This window comes from Apodemus sylvaticus, chromosome 7 (genome assembly GCF_947179515.1).
Source record: "Apodemus sylvaticus chromosome 7, mApoSyl1.1, whole genome shotgun sequence".
In the NCBI taxonomy this organism is placed as follows: Eukaryota; Metazoa; Chordata; class Mammalia; order Rodentia; family Muridae; genus Apodemus; species Apodemus sylvaticus.
In genome coordinates, this window is record NC_067478.1 from 21,180,651 (window position 1) to 21,197,069 (window position 16,419).

The window sequence follows — 16,419 nt, forward strand, 5'->3', positions numbered from 1 at the left end:
CTGCCTGAGTTGCAGAATGAGTTGAAGATCAGCCTGGGTAACTCAGAGACACTGTCTCAAAATAAAAACTTAGCAGAGATCTGGAGATGCAGCTCAGGGATAGAGTTCTTAGCTGGCTAGCATATATAAGGCTCTGGGTTCAGTCTCCAATGCTGCTGAAAAAGAAGAAAAAAGACCAGCTCCTGGAGAATCTGCACCTCCCTAGAGGCTTGGACGGCCACTATGGTCATATTGACCACCAGCTGCTAACCAGGCAGGCATGCCTCTGTCCTTGCTTCTCATGACACTAGAAAGATGTCATGGAAGATGGATGGAAATGCAGCTGACATATGATTGGTGACAACCAACCTGTTCAGCGTCAAAGCCTCAGACTGGTAATAAACCCCCTGGCTATCTCAAATCTCTGGAAAAATCTGCTAGCTGGTGTTACTGGGGCTGTGATTACAGTGGGGAGAGAATTTATTGCAGGCTGACTCAGTGGCAGGAGCCTGGGGAATTAACCTTGGCCTCTGCAAGGAGATTAGGCAGAACCAGTTAAGACTGTGGGCAATCGAGGCGGAAGACAGACTTACTGCTCAATGATAGAAAGTCAGAAAGAAACTGGACCAGCGATTACACAGCGGGGGAGAGAACTAACAAAACACCATGTCAGAAACTTAGGAAAGACAAGGGGGAAGTGAATGATGCCTGCAAATATCCAAGTCCTCACCAAACTACTTTATTACATCAGTCTTTAATGAGGCCACGGCAAGGAAGCAGAGTATTAGGCAGGGCTTCCGAAGACTGCTCTTTCCAGAGGCCACCCTGGTAGTCCGCAGACTAAATCAGCAAGTGTGGATTGCATTCTGCAATTATTAAGGAGTCAGCTAATGGATTTACCAAATGATTGGCAGTTATTTCAAGGGTGAGGGGGCTTAGGGAGGCCAGGCATGAGTGAACTACACTGATCTTTAAGGCATCACTTAAGGGAGTTCACAGAACTCTGAGCTACTGTTAAGTGTCCTGGGAGGTGCAAGAAATTTTGTGCATGGTCATCGATAGGTTGAGACTAACTTTAACCTGGGGTGTATTTTAATGATGAGCTGCCGGGCAGGATGTGGCTGGCCGTTGTTAAGCATCTGGACCAGGTCAGAGAGCTGACAGCTCCAATCAAGGCAAGCGTCAGTTTTCTGGATCTATGTGGGTGGGCTGGCAGAGTCAGGGGGAAAGTTCTGCAGAAATGCTCCTATGCTTATGAAAGATGGGGCTTTAAAAAATAGCTTTTCTGAAGTCAGCTGAATGACACCTCCCAGCCGCATGGTCCCTCTTTTCAACCAGTCTACTGTTCCCCTGTGAAAGCAGTACAGTTCCTAAAACATAGATGAAGAAACTGAGGCTTGCAAAGGTTGCCGCCTTACCAAAATGAACAAAACTCAGGAGAGGTCAGTTAGGGATGGGGCCCCTGGTCTTTCTGGCTGTACCAGTGACACTTCTACAGTGAGCCAGGAAGCTCAGGAGACAGACACACAGACATGCTTGCAAGACTCACGGCAGCTGTTGCTACCTGCAGCTCCTGTGCTGAGAAGCCTGAGCTGAATTCCATCGAGGATGGGGGAGGGGCTCATGAGGCCTCGCTCCTTTCTGGGAAGTTCTAGGCAGTTAATGCGGGCAGGAGAGCCAAATTTCTCAGTGGTAAGCTGTCCTTGTTTAACTAACTCCTACTCCACAGAGCCCGACAACCCTAATAAAATGCAGAGTGGGGGAGTCTGTTGGGAAGAAGGGGTTCAGCGGGAGGGGAAGGAGGTGAGAGGACCGGGCATTCTCAGTCATTCATATGTGTATGAAACTGTAAAAGAATGAATCAATTAAGAAAAAAAATCCAAGTGTTTTCAAATTTACAAATTCCTACAAAAACAACCACAGTCTGAAAGATGCCAGGCGGGCACTGAAAACTGGTGGTGTTCTGCTATTTAAAAGCAAACACACAAGTCTGCCAGGCATATCCTTTCTGCTACTTTTCCCCATTCTGGAAATGCCTATTAAAGGCCTACTGTGTGCAAATGCCTATTAAAGGCCCACTGTGTGTAAATGCCTATTAAAGAAGACCTACTGTGTGTAAATGCCTATTAAAGGCCTACTGTGTGTAAATGCCTATTAAAGGCCTACTGTGTGGAAGAATCTGGACCTGATGTTCACAGAGAGGCAGAAAAGAAGTGGGGGCGGGGTTGGGGGCGAGTAAGACACAGGAAGAAAGGAGCAGAGGGAGAACTGTGCTGAGAACAAGCCTGGGAAGGGACACGGGCGTCACTATTGCGACGGCCGTGTAGGGGATTCGGAGACAATTAGTTCTTTTTCCCCGTTTTGTACATTTTGCAGATTATATACACAGTGAGCATTATTATTATTTTTTTAAATTCAAAAAAGTTTTTAGTGGGCTCCGTGGGTAAAAGCACTTGCCACCAAGCCTGATGACCTGAGTTCAAGTCCTGGCTGTCCTGGAACTCACTTTGTAGACCAGGCTGGTCTTGAACTCAGAAATCTGCCTGCCTCTGCCCGCCAAGGGCTGGGATTAAAGGCGTGCGCCACCATGCCTGGCCCACATGAATGCTATGACATGTTTATGCCTCCTCTGCCCCAGAGAGACAGAGGCATAACTAACTAACTAACTAACTAACTAACTAACTAACTAACTAACCAACTGTAATAGAGTTACAAGTGATTAGCAGAACAGTTGCTGCACACCGATCACTCCAGCAGTTAGGCCAGCCTCGACACACAGTGAATTCAAAGCCAGCCTGGGCTGCATAGCTAGACTCTGTCTCAAGCCCCAAGGGAGGATGAAGCTTGGTGGTAGGTAGATTATTTGTTTTCCCCGGGAAAGGCCCTGCGTTTGATTCCTCAGCATCACCTGGAACAAGGAACTATGAGATGGAAACCTAACATAACACACCCAAGTTGGTATCAAGGTCAGAGGTGAAAGGATGGGGAGGAGGCTCTGCGGCGGGGCCCAGAGAAGTGCCGGGAAGGACTGTGCACACAGGGGAAGTGCAAGTGTGGGTGTTGCTGCAAGGTGCAGAGCCAACAGGGGTCTGAGGCCAGCTTTTGGAGGACTTTGGAAGACACTGGGAACCCAGGGACAGGGAGGCCCAAAGGCAAAGGACAGGGCAACTGGCTCTGGGGCTGGAGATGCTGCTGGGGACAGGGCGGAGTAGAACGGCACTGCTGCGGGGGAGAAGAATATGGCTCAGCCAGAATAGATCCTGTCCAGGTTCCCAGAGATGCAATGTGCAAATTTGGAGCAGGGAGCTGGGCAGGAGGGCTAGCCAGGTGTTTGCTCATACCTGGAAGTGGTAATGCAGGGCTGGGAGACACTGGACCTCAGGCCAAGAAGAGATGTGTGCATCTCAAGGCAGGGTGCACATACGTGCACACAAGGCCACAGGACTAAGGCACACAGCAGCACAGCACTAAGCCATGCCGCTCCTTGCCTGAGGGTCATTTATTACTATGCCTAGACAACGGCCACCTGCAGTCCTGATTGGTGGACACTGGGTATCTGAGACCTACTCACAGCTTTTCAGAGACATAGCCAATCACTCCCTTTCTGGTGACCCCCAAGGGCTTCCTGATTGTCCCCTAGGAGAACCCAGAAGACCCCAGAAAGGGGGGCTGTAGGGATCAGTATGGCTCCTCCAGACTTGAGACTGTCTAGAAGTTACTGGGAAGTAGCACGGCCCATTCTCCCCCTTAGGCCTGCATCTGGGCCATAGCTCTGGGGATGGGGCCCAAAGGCACAGAGAAGCACTACCTGGCTACTGAGATCTCCTACCGATGGATCTTCCCGGGCACGGCCCCTCCCCCTCCTCTCATCGGCCCTTGGCATCAGCAGCCACTGTCCTCTGGCTTCATGACCTGCCATTCTTTTAACCTTCAGCTGCACAGTGAAGGGAGAAGGCAGAAAAGGGGCCTTTTATAACCAAATTATCTTTGCACATTCATCTGCCATTATGTTAATGCATGGTGAAGCCCGGCAGATGGTCCAAAGTCAATTATGCTAGTGTTAAAAAGGGAGAAATTGACCTTTCAGGGCTCACTTGGATTCCCAAGCAGAGTTTGCAAACTCAAGCTCCAGACCTGGCATGGGGGCAGAGGCACAGAGGGACAGGGAGAGAAGAAAGGAGGACATATTCCGGTGACAGCCCGGGGACGCTTGCTTATCGCAGGCCGTCTTTCATACCTGCACATCCTTTCAAAGAGGCCGGCGTAGCCATCACAGTTGGTCTTCCGGGTCCTCAGGATGTCAGTGGGTTTGAAGGCCTGGCGGTCCTTCTCCTGGGCAGCCTCGACGTCGTACTCTGGAGGACAGAGGAGGTGGCTGTGAGCAAAAGAGGCTCCCAGGTGCATGAGGACGGCTCAGTAAGGACGGCTCAGCGAGGACCGGAAAGCCACAGAGCCCCCGTAGCATGGCTTCCACCCCCAGCTGTGCTCAGGAGGAAACAGTGGTGTGAACAGAAGCAGGACCCCAGCCTAGCCAGATGTGGTCACCTTTCGTGTAGGTGGCAAAAGGGACATGGAGGCCAAAGTGAAGGGGGCCACCTGGCCCTCACGGTGCACACCTTTAATCCCAGCACTCAGAAGACAGAGGTGGGCAGATAGCTCTGTGAGCTCAAGGCTAGCCTGATCTACATAGAGAGCTCCAGGCCAGCCAGGGCTGCCTAATGAAATCTTGTCTAGGAGGAATAAAAGCTGGTGGTGTGTGGGGGAGGAGGAACCTTCCTCAGGTTCAGACTACGAGTGAGTACATTTTCTAAGTTGCACCTGGAGGACAAAGAAGAGCCTTGGGGAATCCAGGTGGGACACTGGCTGTTCCTCATGTCAAAGGACCAAGGGTCCACCCCACTACTCAGTCAGCCACTATCTTCCCCATTTGCAGGCTTCAGCAAGGGGTAGCAGGCCTTTGGCAAGCCTTTTATGGTGCCTTGTCAGGACCTGGTGAGATTCCCTTAACTGTCTCATGGAGAGCGGTGGGCAGTTGCTCAGGCCCAGGTCCCTGAGATGGCCCAGATAACCCCGGGAGTAGGTGGCAGCCAGTGGCCAAGGACATAGGTGGGACAGCAGGAGACAGGGAGATGAATGCTTGCCCTTGCTGGCACTTGTCTTAGGACCTTCCGTTGTTGTTACTGTTCTTCACACAGCTGTGTGCTCCTCAGCCTGTGGCCACCCTCTTGGAGATGGTGAGAACCGTCCCGGGTTCTCATCTCTGTAGAGTGGGCTTGCTAGGAATCCTGGACCCAAGGAGGGCAGCTTCTGGGTGAAGGCCCAGTTCACGAGGGTGGCTTTTACCTTCCTTGGTTAATTTTTGGTTACTTCAGGCATGTCTCCCTGACCTAACTCCTCATTTCGATGAGGCAATGGAAGTAGGCATCTGAAGGAAGGGGACATCCAGGGTCCCCAGTGCTACCCCCTAGTGGCATACCTATATGGTGGCAGATCCAGATCCAGATGGCTCTAACCCTTTCCAGATCGCTGTGGGCATCCTGGAGCAAGTCACTCACCAGTTCATTCAGGCCGCTCTTGACTGTCACCTGGAGGCAGAAAGATCAGACTCTGTTGGGGCCAGGGGAGGACGGGAGTGTAACACCCACTAACTGTGGCCAGCTACTCTTCCTCCAGTCAGGAAGCTGGAGGGCCCAGGAGGGCCCAGGAGGGCAGAGGGTGTCTGGGCATAGTGTGGAGGTAGGGGAGTCGGACAGGACATGTGTGCTGGCCAGTTGAATCCCAGGTGCTAGAGCCACCTCAGTTTTCCTCTTTCTGTCTGGGACCAGCCAGGCAGGTATACAGGTTGTTGGGGTTTTGTCTAAGCTCCACCCCACACCTACCTGGCAATAGCCAGGTATGCCCCGCCCCAGAGATCTGGCCCACTATAAAAGGGGTTACTTGCTCCTCCTCTCCCTCTTTGCTCTCTGCTCTCCCACACTCTCTCACCTCTCTGTCCCTGGGGCTCTTCCCCCCCCTCCACGTGGTCATGGCTGGCCTCCACTCTCTCTATTCTCTCTCTCTATTCTCTCTCTCTCTCTCTCTCTCTCTCTCTCTCTCTCTCTCTCTCTCTCCCTCTCTCTCTCTACCACTAACTCCCATCCCCTATTCTGAATAAACTCTATTCTATACCATGTCTGTGTGTGTGTGGTCCCTCAGGGGCAGAGGTGCCCAGGCAAGGGCCCGCCTGGACACCTTCCCCCACGCCGCCTAGCCACATTCACCTAACCCCCTATACCCGCCCCCCCCCCCCTTTTAAGCCTCATCATCCTGCTGCCGAAAGTCCTTCACAGGTAGCTACAGCAGCCTGTGGCCACGGTTAAGACGTACTAAACCTGATCTATACTGGCAAGTTTTATGCCAACTTTCCACAAGCTAGAGTCATTCAGGAAGACGAAGTCTCAGTTGAGAAACACCCCCACCAGATTGGCCTGTGGACAAGCTTGTCTTATTGATTTAATTGATGATCGACGTGGGAGGCAGTGTCACCTCTGGGCTGGTGGTCCTGAATGCTGCAGGACAGTTCGCTGAGCGAGCCCTGAGGAGCAAGCCAGGAAGCTGTGGTCTTCATGGCTTCTGCGTCAGTTCCCATCTGTAGGCTTCCTGCTTTGAGTTCCTGCCTCTACATCCCTGGATGTCCCACATCCAAGGGACTATAAGATGAAATAAACCCCATCTTCCCCAAGGTACTTTCCATCATTGCATTTTATCACAGCAAGAGCAAAATAACTAAGACACCACTGTGGACTTAACACAACCCTTGGGCCTCCTGTTCCTCGCCCACACTGGTGGTGTTTAAATGTGTAATGTTCTCCATTGGCTTGTGTACCTAAACACTCGGTCCCTAGCTGGTGGCATTCTTTTAGAAGGTCGTGGCGCCTTCAGGAGTCAGAGCCTTGCTGGAGGAAGTGGGTCACTGAAGTTCAGGCTGTGAGGCTTTATAGCCAGCTCCATTTCCTGTTCATTCTCTTCCTGCCTAGGGTTGCAATCTGTTTAGCCACCTCAGGCTCCCGCTGCCAATCCCTTCCCTGCCTCGAGGCACACAGTACTTCCTCAAACTGTAAGCCATCAGCTCGTGTTTTGCCTGTTATTTGGTCACAGACATTACAAAGCAACAAAGTAACAAAGTAACAAAGTAACGAAGGACACTGAAAGGAGTCATAGACTATCTGGTTTACTCAGGAGTGTTCAAGAGAGGCCTGGAGGCGGGCTTCTTTATCCTGATTTGGGAAACTCCAAGTCATCTTTGGGAACCTTAGCCAGGGGGTCAATTCTCCTACCTGTGAGGCAGAGGCATCCAGTTTTTCAAAGTGCCGGAGATCCAGGGGCATGGATTTCAAACTGGATCTGTCCCAGGGATAGGCTGTGAACACAGGGAAACTGAGTCAGTGCGGGGACCCCTGGGGAGGGCTGGGAGCTCAAGCCTTTCAGTCACTTGGAGGATCCACAGCTCTCACACTGACACACTCATTCCAAGAGCGGTATCTCCTGTACCTCCTAGAAATGTTTCTTTGGACAAAGTCGTCTGGGAACTGTGACTATCCCTCTGGGTCATCCTGAAGATCCACAGGGAACTTGAGATTATTTTGAAGACCCTGGGGATTCAGCACTAAATACCTTGGCTAACACAATTGTGCCCAGAACAATTACTGAAGGAATGATGCAATCCACGTCTCCACCCCTGATAATTCGTTTCAAGTTTTTTTGTTTTTGCTTTTTTAACTTTCTGTATGCAGTGTTGCTGGCCCTGGTATTTTTAATCAGGGAGGGCCCACAGCCAAGTGCTTGGTGTAAGGTACCCCAAGGCCTGCTGGGTGGAAGGAAGCCTGGCAGAGCTGGTCACCGGTAGGAGACCAAGCCTTAGAGTCAGGCCACCAGGGTAGAAAGGACGAGAGAAACCAGGATGTTGATAGTGGTTTATGGTCAGTGTCTATCTAGGTTTTCCCTTTGGATACAGGAGCGCCCCAGGCAGTTCTGGGAGGCAGATCTGGACTCTGGAGGTGACATCATCCTGGCTCATATTTACCCACAGAGTTGAAGCTTGGATATCTTAACTCAGATATAACCATCAAGTGTGGTTCAAAGACATCTCTGTACTTCGCCACTCCCACCAGAAGGGGGATAACTAACCAGCTCCTTCTGAGTGCCCCGTGTCTCAGAGTTCTCCTCAGCCTGCCTCCCGCCACTGTCCCATAAGAGCGCCAGGGTGACAAGTGGGGATCAGGCAGGCTTTCACACCACACAGGCTTCCACTCAGTTTAGCTCTTCCTTGCCTTCCTGTTTAGAAGGATGACATTTCTAAAATGGTGTTAAAATTTCTATTTTATTAGTTCCTCCTTTCCTGGTTCCATTTTCACAATATTTGATATTTTATATTCAAAACACCCATGATGATTCATGCCTCGTTAAATCTACCTTCCGAGCAGATTATATAAGAATCAAATTGGAGGATATGATTTTATAGGAAGGTACTTAAAACACTAGGAGCATTAATTAACTGACTCTGATTTTAAGGCCAAATAAAATAGGCAGGTGTGCACGGAGCCATAGCTAGCATCTGACCTACCAAAGGGGAAACTGAGGCATAGAGAAGATGAATTGAGGAAAAACCAAATTATAATCCAGACCATCTATCACCTCATATCACCCCATTTAGTGTTTATTTCTCTGCCTTAACCTGCTACCTACCTGCTCCCTACTCTATAAACACTTGGCACTCCATTTTATTTATTTTTTCCGCAATTTTTTTGTCACAATGGGCATTGAACTGCGCACATGGTGGGTCAGCATTCTGCCACTGAGATATATTCCAAGTTCCCCATCTAAGTTTTACTTTTCTTTTCTTTTCTTTCTTCCTTCCTTTCTTTCTTTCTTTCTTTCTTTCTTTCTTTCTTTCTTTCTTTCTTTCTTTCTTTCTTTCTTTCTTTCTTTCTTCCTTCCTTCCTTCCTTCCTTCCTTCCTTCCTTCCTTCCTTTCCTCCCTCCCTCCCTCCCTCCCTCCCTCCCTCTTTCTTTCTTTCTTTCTTTCTTTCTTTCTTTCTTTCTTTCTTTCTTTCTTTCTTTCTTTCTTTCTTTCTTTCTTTCTTTCTTTCTTTCTTTCTTTCTTTCTTTCAAGACAGGGTCTCCAGTTCAGGCTGGTTTTCTCTATATAGCAGAGGGTGACTTTGGAATTCTGATCCTCCTGCCTCCGTCTCCTGAGTGCCAGGATTACAGGAGTATGTCGGCATACACAGTTGGTCTGGCTCTGAGGACTGAACCCAGAGCTTCATGCACATCAGGTAGGCACACTACTAATTGAACTACATCTCCAGCTCCAAATGAGCATCACTCTGCTGCACCCTGAGTCCACCATAGTCTGTAGTAGACTGTTTTGCAATCAGAAAGGGGTTCATCTTTAGCACTGGGAGGATATAAGAGTTTTCCCTCTTCACCCGTGTCTGGGGCAGACATTACTAGCCAGTCAGGACACTCTTACTCCCAGATACACAGATGGTCTCAGACTCTTGATGTCCCAGCAAGTCAGTTCCAATTGGCTGGAGGCTGCACCATGAGGCCAACTCACTGCTTTCTCAAGAGGCCCCAGAGAAGGCCTGGGACTCACCATGGGCATCTTTCCCTCCAGGCTGCCGGGGTCTCATGTTTCCGTTTTTATCACCTTGTAAACCTGTAATATCCCAAAGGTCAGAGACATCTCAGAAGAAACAGAAAAACCAGTGCAGACGATTTTCTAGATAGCAGCCCTGCCCGCTCTCCCTGTTCATTCTTGCCCTCACAGACTCCCTGCGTCCATTCCCAGCCACCATGCACTGTGGCTAGACCTTCCATGAGGTCTGCTTGGCCAGAGGAGAGATGGGAAACAGGGAACGGATGACAGGAAAGAGACCTATGGTCTTTGAGCTGAGTCAGAACAGGCTGTGATCTCAAGACTTTACACCCTGCAGCAGGCCAGCACGGAGCTGTGGTTCACCCCCCCCCCCCATCCCCCTGCATTCTGCTATAGGTACAAACCGGTTTCTTCTAGTACTTTCTCGGCCTTCGGACCTGTATTCGCCCTGTGTTTTCCAAATCAGCCAAGTGAGGCCCAGAAAGGAGAAATGACTGTCCAAGAAAGAGAAAGACCCAGGTCCAACTCCAAAGTCTCTGTTTCTAGCTATAATATGGGGCAGTTGTCAATATATGTAGGCAGTTTTATGTCTTCCCAAGGTAAGAACTGAGTAAGCTAAGAGCAATACTAGAGGCACAGAAGGTAATGTATATGGAACGTGGGCCAGAAGGCCATGTAGCCTTGGAGTGGGTGCCCTGTGCTGTGAATGGTGAGCGACAGGAGTGTCCCTGGGAAAGAAGCAAAGGGGCTTTGGCTGCTGGCTCCAAGCCAGGCCAGGAAGACGTGGTGTCTAATGAAAGCACTCAGAACTGAGGGTGGGCTCACCAAGGCAGGTGGTTTATGCCCCCAGAGCCACTTCAGGCTGTAAATATAGGAACTGAAAGCTGAGAAGGTGTTTTCCATGCCCAGAAATAGGTTCTGTTTTCCCTTGGAACTTTTGTTCCCCTCCTCCTACATGTTCAGACGGAATGACAGGGTTCCGAGTAGTTAGTGTTTACTGGGAGTTAAGAACACTCCTACAAGGGTGTCATACTTATTTTCCTTCTTTTCTATATGGAAAAAAAAAAGGAATCTAAAAGAAGGTTAAGTGAAACCGCACCGTGGAGCCCAGAGCCACACAAGACTGCCTTCTTGGGGTCCTGACTGCTGACTGCAGCGTAGCCTTGGAAGGTTTTGCATCATTGAGAGGACATGGGGGAGGGGACTTGAGCCTCCTCTGCCCTATGAGATCCCCATCAGCCAAGAGGCAGGCCAGGGTGAGGATGGAACAGGGACGGAGAGTGACGGCAGTCAGCATCCTGCCTGCCTGCATAGACTGACAATTGCCACGTATTACAGCTAAAATCGGGGGCGGCAGAGCCGGACCCGGGTCTTTATCTTTTGGCCAAGTGTCTTTCTTGGACACTCGTTTCTCTTTTCTGAGCCTCACTTTGCTGACTTGAAAGCACACGGGGCGAATGCCAGCATCTGCAGAAAGGTCACAAAGTCGAGGCACAGGAAGTGCTTAGCACGGCAGCCCACGGATATGCCACGATTTTTGGCAGCCCGTGGATGGCATCTTAGAATGCTGGTAGTGACAGTCTGGTGAGAGGATGCATTATTAGTTAGGCGCACCATCACCTGGACCTCATCACGGAGACACGAGAACAGTAGCATCTGCGTGTCATACTTGACTGTGAAATGCTCCTATAGACTTATGTGCATGACACTCAGTCCCTGGCTATTAATGCTGTTTTAGGGGGGATGTACAACCTTTAGGAGGTGAGGCCTCTTTGGAGAAAGTGGGTAACTGATGGGCAGGTCTCAAGTCTCTAAAGCCCAGTTCTACTTTCTGTTCATTTTCTGCTTCCTGTTTGACCATCACACGAGGCAGTGATGAGTCTGGCTGCACACTCCTGCCATTACAGAACTTCCTGCTGCCAAACTTTCTCTGTCATGGTATACTGTATCTCCCCAAACCATGAGCCAAAATAAATCTTTCCTTCCTCAAGTTGATTCTCGTCACATGGTCACAGCAATAAGAACAGAAGTTAACACAATGGGCGTGTATAGAGCAGTAATGTTTCTCTTCTCCCAGGTTGGAGGCTCAAGCCTCTTCTTTGATCCGCTCAGACGTCCATGCTGGAATCTGGCTCACGACACCTGCCCTTGCCTGCCCTCTCTTTAGTCAGCCCTGCACATGTACGTACGTTTAGCCAAAGAGAACTTCTTAAGCAGCTGGGGCATGGCGTCTTGGGGGTGGATTTCCACAGTCAGCTGAGTACCTGCAAAGGAGGAGGTGACATTCTTAGCCAAATGCTGCCAGGAAGAGCACTCCATCCTGTGACAGATGTTCAAATGGCAGAACATGCTTCATCTTAGAGCTTTCTGTTGGCTGTGCGGGCAACTCATGTTTTCCAGACTAACCCAAAGCACACACACAAGCACCCCCTCTACCGGATCCGACGCAGCCGCCGGCCTGAAACCCACCTGCAGACCCTGGAAAGTCAGCGATGGAAAAGAACAGGGGTGTCGACGACCAGGTTGCGAGACAGGGCCACATCAGCCCACCCTTCTCCTTCCCGCTCTGACAACACCCTGGTCAAAGGCATCCCAACCAGAGGGGTAGAATGGATGTAAAAGAGTACTCAAGAAAAAAAAAATTCAAATTCTACTTGAAGGGTGAGAATGGGAACCGCTAATTGTCTCAGGGAGTAGGGACTTCCTCTGCTGCGATTTTCTTTATTCTATATTTTCCTGATTCAGCCCAGAAGCAAGAACATGGGTAGCTGTGAGGTTAGTAGCCAGGCATGCGTGATGGCCTGTGTTTTCTCTCTCCCTCCTTCCTTCTTTCCCTCCCTCCCTTTATCCTCCCTCCATCCCTCCCTCTACCTTCTCTTCCTCCTTCCCTCCCTCCCTCTATTCTTCCTCCATCCCACCTTCTACTTTCTCTCCCTCCCTCATCTCTCCTGATGATTGTCCCCAGACACAGTTATAAAAAGTACATGGCCAAACAAAAACAAAAACAACACAACAACAACAACAACAACAAAAACTCACAAGGACCTGACAGTGAAAAGACAAAGCTCCACCCTTTTTTGGCTAGAGGACCAGGAAGTGGCTGACAAAATGTAATTTTCTAAAGTTGCAAATAAGAAGTTTCTATGGTCACCTCTCAGCTGCACACCACAGGTCTCACCCCATGCACTGTATATCACAGTCTGAATACCAGCCTCTGGGGGAAGAGTAGTGTCCTCATTCTGAACTGGCTACTTCATGGTGCATGCAAGCAGATGGGCCCTGCAGTGGCTACCACACTCAGAACTCAGTACCTGGGAAGATCTCAGTTTGAGAAGAAAAGATTCCAGCCACGGCAACCCACACTTAACCCAGAGATGATAAAATGGCACATTAACCGTGCTGCAAAACTAAAGGCCAACCATTTCAAAAGAAATAAAAGATACAAAACTCAGCAAAGAAGCAGAAGTTGGAAAGAACCAAGTGAAGACTTTGACGCTGAAATAGAAGATGGGCTACGACATTCTCTGTGACAAAGGAAAGAGCCCAAGAACAGCGGCCAGGGTCCAAACTGGAAAATGGGCGGAGCCAACAGTGTGCCAGGGATCACAGGACCACATTTAGAAGTCCATTCTCATGCCTCTGGCAAGAAGAAAATCACAAGTGCAGAAAAGTAGCTGAAGAAATAACACGCTACTCACATTTGAGAAAAGACATACAGGTATGGATTAAGCTTAGTATGTTCCAAACATGATAAATAAAAGAAGATCCAAGCCCAGACATGAGGTAATCACACCACTGGGATACAATGTCTCTGAAAACACTCAGGACAGGTGATACATTATGTACTGGGTTGCTACATAGTTCCCATCAGAAACTGGGTCAGAAAGATGTAGAATCTTTAAAAGATTCTGAAAGGAATTAACTGTCTCTATCCAATAAAATTCTATATGAGAATGAAATAAAAACATTTTTTTGGGTAGAGCGAGACCAAGATAATTTGCTCAATAACACATCCACTCAGCAAAGGAAAATACCAGAGATAGAGAAATATAATACAATAGTGAAGAAATCTTATCAAGAAGATGTGACAATGTCAAATATGTAGTCACCTGAACACAAAGATTTAAAACATCTGAAATAAAACTCACACAATTATAAAGAGGAATAGACATATATTATAGTTGGAGATAGCAGCTCTCTTCTCTCAGATCGGAGGGATTAATTAAAAGATCAGCAACTGTGGAGAAGTGTTAGATAGCGCCGTCAGCTGGAGTGGCTTCTGTAGTGCTGCAGAGAGCATCACCCCGGCCACCCAGTCCTGGAAGGTGGAACACACAACTTCCTGTCACGTGTTCAGATCATTCATTGCATTGGCTGCTCTGCACTCCCCAAGTGCTTTGCTATGATCAGCGATGATGTGATGAGTATCAGGATAAAGAAGACATCTTTAACACTTTTCCAATTAGTTCCTGTGGGTGAATTCTTAAACACTGATGGAAGGGAATGAGGAATGTAAGGCTTCTGTAATACTGGTCAACTTTCCCACACATCCTTCCATTGGTTTCTGATTTCACCAACCCGGTCAGGGGGGAAATGTCTTTTTTCCTCCTTCTTTCCCTGGTTTGGTTGCAATCGCCTGCACTTCATCTTCTTCCCAATGAGAGGTGTTTTGTTTCACCCCTTGAATGTACGCAGATCTCACAAGTTAGTCTGGCTCATTAGCAAGGGGGTAGAACTTGTGTTATTCCAGGTCTGGGTTTAGCCCTGGAGAGACTTTGCAGTGCTTGCTTACACTCTTGGCACCCCTGCCACAGTGAGCTGTGCTGTGTGTGTGTACCAGACTGTGGGTGAGAGACCACGGGAAGCAGAGCAGAGCTGCTCAGGTGAGGCTATCTGAAACCATCTGGTCTCCAGCCAGCCCACCAGCTGACAGCCAGCACTAGCTCAGCCAAGAGCCGAGATCAGCCGGGTATGGCGTGGACAGTGATTGTCCAGCAGACCTGCAGGCTTGGAAGCTCACAATGCCACTAGCAGCTGAGCCCTGTGGTGTTGGATAAGACAAACATGCCTGCTAAGCTCACCGGCACCTGCTTTCATAAACCCTTTACATATTTATTAACGAAAGGTACCTTATTGTTTTACATATTTAAAAAATTTTAGTGTAGTTTTTAAATTTTTTATTTGCTATTTAAATTTGCTTTGTGTGTTGATTATTACTATTTACTGATTGATTATGTTTCCCTTGATGGTTTTGTAAGAAAGAGTTCTTTTTTATTAATCCTTTGTTAATATATACTACAGTTATTTCCTTTTGGATAAACATTATTGATGAGGTTTGGAGAGATGGCTCAGCAGTTAAGAGTACTGACTTCTCTGGAGGTTCTGAGTTCAAATCCCAGCAGCCACCTGGTGGCTCACAACCATCTTTAATGATGCCTGCCCTGTCATGTGGGTGCCGAGATCCGGACTCCATTCCTCTGATCGTGGAGCCAGTGCTCTTAACCTCTGAGCCACCTCTCTAGCCCAGCATCCACCTATAAAGCATAGAATCTGACACATTCATTGCCAGTGACAACCAGCCTTGTGATCCTGGGACGAAGATGCCAAGGATTTCAGAATTCAGGGCCCGAGTCTATACGTGTCAGAAGATCGGGCGCTGCTGTCATCCACAGCATAGTCCCTCTGTGGCCCCAGTTAATGTGGCCTCTTCACTTTCTTGTGCAACTCTTTCTGAGGTGTTTTCCAAAGTGTCATGTGGCCACAAGATACCTTGTGAAAGGCGAACTGTGAGAGGTTCCCCTGCATGCTCTCTCTACTGTGGGTCGCAACCCGCAATGCTTTCAGCCCCGCAGCAAAGGAGTCTGTCTGACCTAGTGCAGCTGTTGTTTGGAGATTGCTGGGCTGGACTGATTGTAGCCTTATAGGAGCTGCGAAGGTGAACAGCTCGTGGGCCTAGGGCCCAACAGTGAGCCTCTCCCTCACGCTTCTCCTAACTTCTCCAGCTGCTCCCCTCCAACCACGTTTCTTGTGAAGAGTGATGGGGCCGGGAAACAAACCACGGTTCTGGCCCTTCTGGGGTTAACGGGGAGGTGGCCTCATGTTTAGGGGGGCTGTAGTCCACCAGCTCCCCCTGATGTCATTTGGACCCCCTCTCCTCCCTGCAGTTTTCTACTCTATCTCCTTGCCGAGGACTAGGCTGTCCCCAGGCTGTGCTGCTGTTTTATTCTGAATGCAGTCAAACTCTCACCCCGATTCTGGAGTTTTGCACTCCCCCAGGGTTTGAGGAGACCATCTGAGAGACTTCTCTGCCCACCAGAAATGGCCTGCGTTCTTCATCACCCTGTGTCAAGGTGGTCAGCATTCACCAGAGAGGCTGACAGTGCACCATCTTCACTCTTAGATTAAATGAAACTGAGATTTTAGTAAAAATATTAACCTGACGTAGCTCTCATCATAAAGAGTCTTAAGCAAAATTCAAGTCAGGGCTAAATCCCAAGCAGCTGCCAATCACACCGACCTTGATAGTCAAGGATGAAGACCCTTCCTGGGACTTTGGGCATCCTGGCTGGCCTCCCTCACAATACCCTTCCCCAGAAATTCATTTGCTGAATAAGACTTCTGAAACTGCAGCCTTGGCCAGTTAGTAAAAACATTTTAAGGATTACTATTTCTTGCTACCCCTACGAAGTAGTTTTCAGGCCAGACCTTTTCTAAACCCTGCTGACTCTCCTTCCTTTCTGTCCCCAAAGCAGAGATGCACACAGGGTCTTGAGTCTATGTGGTCACTGTCCTAGGCTGGCC

The 16,419-nt window shown here is 49.1% G+C and overlaps 1 protein-coding gene across 3 annotated transcripts in view; it reads right to left on the minus strand.

Annotated features, from left to right (window-relative positions):
• Nucleotides 1–16,419, minus strand: part of Ky (kyphoscoliosis peptidase) — a 37,753-nt gene that overhangs the window by 11,113 nt on the left and 10,221 nt on the right. For 2 of the 3 annotated variants that reach the window (XM_052189286.1, XM_052189284.1), the window contains 5 exons: nucleotides 11,808–11,882; nucleotides 9,616–9,678; nucleotides 7,296–7,378; nucleotides 5,456–5,564; nucleotides 4,217–4,334 (listed from right to left, as the gene is read on the minus strand). In XM_052189286.1, coding sequence (XP_052045246.1) covers nucleotides 4,217–4,334; nucleotides 5,456–5,564; nucleotides 7,296–7,378; nucleotides 9,616–9,678; nucleotides 11,808–11,882 — 448 coding nt within the window. Of the gene's footprint in view, nucleotides 1–4,216; nucleotides 4,335–5,455; nucleotides 5,565–7,295; nucleotides 7,379–9,615; nucleotides 9,706–11,807; nucleotides 11,883–16,419 lie in introns of all 3 variants that reach the window. The other variant, XM_052189285.1, reaches the window with a different exon arrangement.